Here is a 4,603-nt window from a genome sequence, read left to right as displayed (position 1 = left end):
TTGGGGGTGTCGCCCACCCTGCCTGAGCCCGCTGTGGGCAGAGATCAGCACGTGCTGCTGGAGACCTGAGCACGGGCTGCAGCTGCAGGGCAGCGGGGAAGGGGCAGCTTTGCAGCCACAAGGGAGGAGCAGGGGCTGAAATGTCCCCTGCAGTGCTACCTAAGGGCCCTGTGCCTGTGCTCTGCAGTGCTCAGAAAAGATCAGGCCCCTGCACAATGGAATGTGCTACCCCAAAGCTTCCTCCAGACTTGGGAAGAACCTCAAGAGCACTTTCAAAAGCCAAGTTCACTGTTGGGAAAACATCTCTTCACACTTTCTTCGGGTTTGCAATCATTGTCCTGAATATGGCAACAGCATTTAATCAATTAATTTCCCATGGGATGTAGCCACTAGCCAAACCATTTCCCCTCCTCCTGTCCTCCAGAAATGTGACCCGTGAATTCTTCCACTTGAAGAGTTCTCCAATTTCTGGACAATGGAAAGTAAAGCTTACCTATTTCTTTCTTGTGCTCTCCTGTGAAGAAAAGTAAGAAATGCAAATCATTTAAAACTCCTCCCTCCTCTGAGCACTGATGAACCCCCAGCAGGAGTTCCAGCCGCCCGCACGGCAGAAGGGCCGCGGGGCCTGGACGTGCCTGCACGACCCACCGGGCCCATCTCCTCCAGGGAGACAGAGAGGATTTCAGTTTCCTTCATTCCTCTCTATCATCTCCCATCTGAGGGATCTTGAGAAGGAAAGGAGGCCTTGCCAGGCCCCCCAAACTGCCAGGGATTCTCTGCAGCTCAAGGCAAATTATTGCTGCATTGCTGTGCTGGGGCAGAGGAGCAGCTGATGCTGCTTTAAGGCCAACTTTGGTTCAGTCTGGGTTTTTCTCAGCCCCCTCACCCATCAGGATTCGAGGTGGCTGAGTAGGATGGCTGCCCAGCCCCTTCTCCAGCCATAAACCGAGGATAGTACCTTTAATTACAATGATATAAACAGTCATAATGTTTATGAGAGCAACGACAGCAACCAGGACCACGCTCAGGGCAATCCTCCAAGGATGGGTATCTTCGAAAATGGGATCTGAAAATTTAAATCACCAAGGGGGAGGTTACTGTGCAAGTAGCAACTGAAAGGAGATAATTTCTATTTCATACCAGGTCATTCTGTCTGAATCCCACCGAGGGTGAAAACCAGACTCCACAAACAGACAAAAAATTGATATATTGAACAAAAATTCGAATTTGGGCAATTTTGCACTTTTCCAAGGCTGATGAAATTCCTCCGCATTGTGGAGGAATTCTAAAAGGAAGAGGGATTTTTAACCAAGTTAGTTCTGATTAAATCATCCTTTCTTCTCCTTTGGAAAAAACCCAAATGCTGTATTTCATTAGGCAACATGGGATCAGAAATAGGGTGATGTGCATCAAGAGCAGCACTCCAGTGCAAAACAGCATCACCAGGAGAAAAGTAATGGATCCCCAGGAAAATAAAGTCTCCAGGACTTGTTCATTCCCAAAGAACAAGCAGAACAAGGGTTGAAAAACAAGTGCTGCTGTTGTGAAGCAATATCAAGAACACTTTTGAAGGAGGAAGCATCTTACGAGCTCCTTATGGCTGCTCGGTGGGCAGTTCTACCTCTATGAAACATTCCTGCTATTTTCAACAGTGGGACTTCAAAAAACCCTTTTTCCAAAGCAACCCCCTGAAACTGTTTCTGGGCACAAGGACAGGGAACAGGAGCACTGGCCAGGAGCAAGTAAATCAGAGGTACCAGGGACACAAACTACAGACCTGTCACCTTGAGCTCCACCTGAGCCTCGTTGTAATCTGAGCCACGGCGAACAAAGCAGGTGTAATTCCCTGTGTCAGATGGTCGGACATGGAAAAGCTTCAAGTCCGCGCTGCCCTTGGCAAGGCCGTCCTTCAGCAGCTCAGTGCGCCCTTGGTACTGAAGCATCTGCTCCCTGTACTGGTCCTGGCCCCACTTGTAGCGATGCACAAAGGGCGAGAACTGCTCCCAAAACCAGATCACCTCCGTGTCCAGTGCATCCTGCCCTGGAGAGAAGCCGCAGGGCAGCACCACATTCTCGCCCTTGGCCACGGTGATGGGGTCGGGGCGTCCAGTGACATGGGGTGGATCTGGGAGAGACCCCCGGAGGAGGAAGAGAGAAGTGTGAGTTTGCTGAGGCACCTGAGCTCGGGCACAACAGCGGCTGCTCCGCGTGGTTCGGGTGCTGCCGGGCCAGGCCATGGCGCTGGCAGCGTCCCTGTGCCGGGGCACACGAGGGGCTGAGGGAGCTGGGACAGGGACCTTGCTCTGCAGCACGGGCAGTGGGCTGGGGCCAGGCCACTCTGGGGCCGTCCCTCTGCTTCCCTGTCCTGCACTGCCAGCAAAGCTCTTCAAACCCCTTGTTCTCAAGGGCTCAGGTGCTGCCCGTGGGGCTCAGGGCAGGCAGAAAGGAGGACAAGGAATGATGGAAGTAGCTGGAAGGTTTCTGGATGGTTGGCTGGAGCAAGTGACAACTTAGGGACAAAGAAAGCTCAAATGTCCTTCACTGTTCTCACCTCTTAGATTGCAAAACTCTATTATAAAAGTAAAAATGTCTCAGGTGCTCTTGGCATCTTTAGAAAATTACAAGATATAGGCTTATAATAATCAGTTCACTCAGCTCAAAGAGAAAGTGGTTCAGGTTGAAGGAAAACAAAAGCAAATGACCTTTTTTTGACAAGATGTTTTTGCAGTCAACTGCCAGGGCTGCCTTTAAGAAGTTGCTTCAGGTCAGCAACCTAAGAGAACTCAGACTAACCTGTAAAAGTTCACTGTTGTTGTTGTTTTTCATGAGCTGGTTCTTCAAAGGGTGCAGCAGAGCCCAGACACAACCCAGGAAAGCAATGACACATTGCAAATGTGCAGGAGACAGGGAAAGCAGGGAGGGAAATGGCAGCAAACAATAATCAACTCATTGGCACCGTCTAATCCTCACCCAAGTTCAAAAGGGTTGTGCCCATGCCTGTGTTCCCATGGCCAGAGGGATAAAGCAGGATGCAGAAGAATAAAGCAGGATGCTGAAGAATACAGCAGGATCCAGAGGAAAAAAGCAGGATGCAGAGGAATGCTGGCACTCTCAGAAGTGGAGAAGGTGTATGGAGAGAGCCTGACCCTGCCCTGTGCTCTGCTGTTCACAGGGAGCTGCTGCACTGGCAGCCAGGAAGATATACAGGCTGGAAGCTGTGCCACAGCGTTCAGCAAGAACAGGGGGAACAGGTGGAAGGCAGGAGGGCTCTGCAGAGGGACCTGGACAAGCTGGATCCATGGTCTGATTCCAAGGGGATGAGGTTCAATCAGGCCAAGTGCCGGGTCCTGCCCTGTGGCCACAACGAGCCCCGGCAGCCCCAGGGCTGGGGACAGAGTGGCTGGAGAGCAGCCAGGCAGGAAGGGAGCTGGGAGTGTGGAGGGACAGGAGCTGAACATGAGCCAGAGTGTGCCCAGGGGGCCAAGAGGGCCAAGGGATCCTGGCCTGGCTCAGGAAGAGTGTGGCAGCAGGAGCAGGGAAGGGATTCTTGCCCTGCACTCAGCGCTGGGGAGGCCACCCCTGGAGTGCTGTGTCCAGCTCTGGCCCCTCAGGTCAGGAAGGACATGGAGGGGCTGGAGCAGGGGCAGAGAAGAGCAGGGAGGCTGGGGAAGGGACTGGAGTACCAGTGCTGTGAGGAGAGGCTGAGGGAGCTGGGGTTGTTGAGCCTGGAGAAGAGGAGGCTCAGGAGAGACCTCAGCACTCTCTGCAACTCCCTTGACAGGAGGGGGGAGCCAGGTGGGGGTTGGTCTCTTCTCCCAGGCAACAATCAGTAAGACAAGAGGGCTCAGTCTCAAGCTCTGCCAGGGGAAGTTTAGGATGGATATTAGGAAGAAATTGTTTAGAGAGAGGGTAATCAGGCATTGGAATGGGCTGCCAGGAAAGCAGTGGATTCTCCGTCCCTGGAGGTTTTTAAGAGGAGACTGGATGTGGCACTGAGTGCCATAGTCTGGTAACTGTGGTGGTTGTGGATCAAAGGTTGGACTTGATGATCTCAGAGGTCCTTTCCAACCCGGCTGTTCTATGATTTTATAATTCTGTGATTCTTACCTGAGTGGCCCTGATGACCTTGGAAAACTAAACTGTAAATGACAAAAGCCAGCAGAGAGCAGCGGATGGGGGAACCGCAGAGCATCCTCCTCTCGGGAGCACAACCTGGAGATGGGCAAGGAGAGGGAAAGGGCAGAAGGGAAGAGAAAGAAGGGAATTTAACCAACAACCAGACAGGATGAATTCACTTTTCAAGGGGTTCATTGCTGGTTTCAGCCCTTTCTGTAATGTCAAAGGAAGAAGCTTTGATGGCGAAGGTTGAAATCGATTTTCCATCATCAGACTGACTTTGGTAAGTGCTTTATACGCAAAGTACCTGACTGGTCTAAAAAGTTGTGGGAATTTCCCCTGGGAAAGCAAAGGACAAGCTGCAACATCTGCTCCAGTTGCAGCAGAAAGGGGCAGCTGTTTTCATATGGAGCCCTGGCTTTTCTGACCCAGCCTTAAGAAAGAGACGGACGGGGCAGGACGAGAAGGACAAACCCTGACCGAGTCT

General features: G+C 51.9%; 1 protein-coding gene across 1 annotated transcript; it reads right to left on the bottom strand.

The window, feature by feature from the left end:
* Window positions 1-886: 886 nt before the first annotated feature.
* Window positions 887-2,237, bottom strand: LOC114073129 (myelin-oligodendrocyte glycoprotein-like; the record flags this gene model as incomplete). Its single annotated transcript, XM_027910916.1, has 2 exons — window positions 1,778-2,237; window positions 887-1,066 (listed from the first exon to the last, which is right to left on the bottom strand). Coding segments are annotated over exons 1-2 (640 nt in total), but the record flags the coding sequence as incomplete, so codon positions are not given.
* Window positions 2,238-4,603: the final 2,366 nt, after the last annotated feature.

The sequence above is a fragment of the Empidonax traillii genome, unplaced genomic scaffold (genome assembly GCF_003031625.1).
Source record: "Empidonax traillii isolate 1590-97213 ecotype Southwest subspecies unplaced genomic scaffold, ASM303162v1 scaffold5449:size12411, whole genome shotgun sequence".
Taxonomy (NCBI): Eukaryota; Metazoa; Chordata; class Aves; order Passeriformes; family Tyrannidae; genus Empidonax; species Empidonax traillii.
The sequence above is the reverse complement of the archived record's forward strand: the minus strand, read 5'-3'. Positions and strand labels throughout refer to the sequence as shown.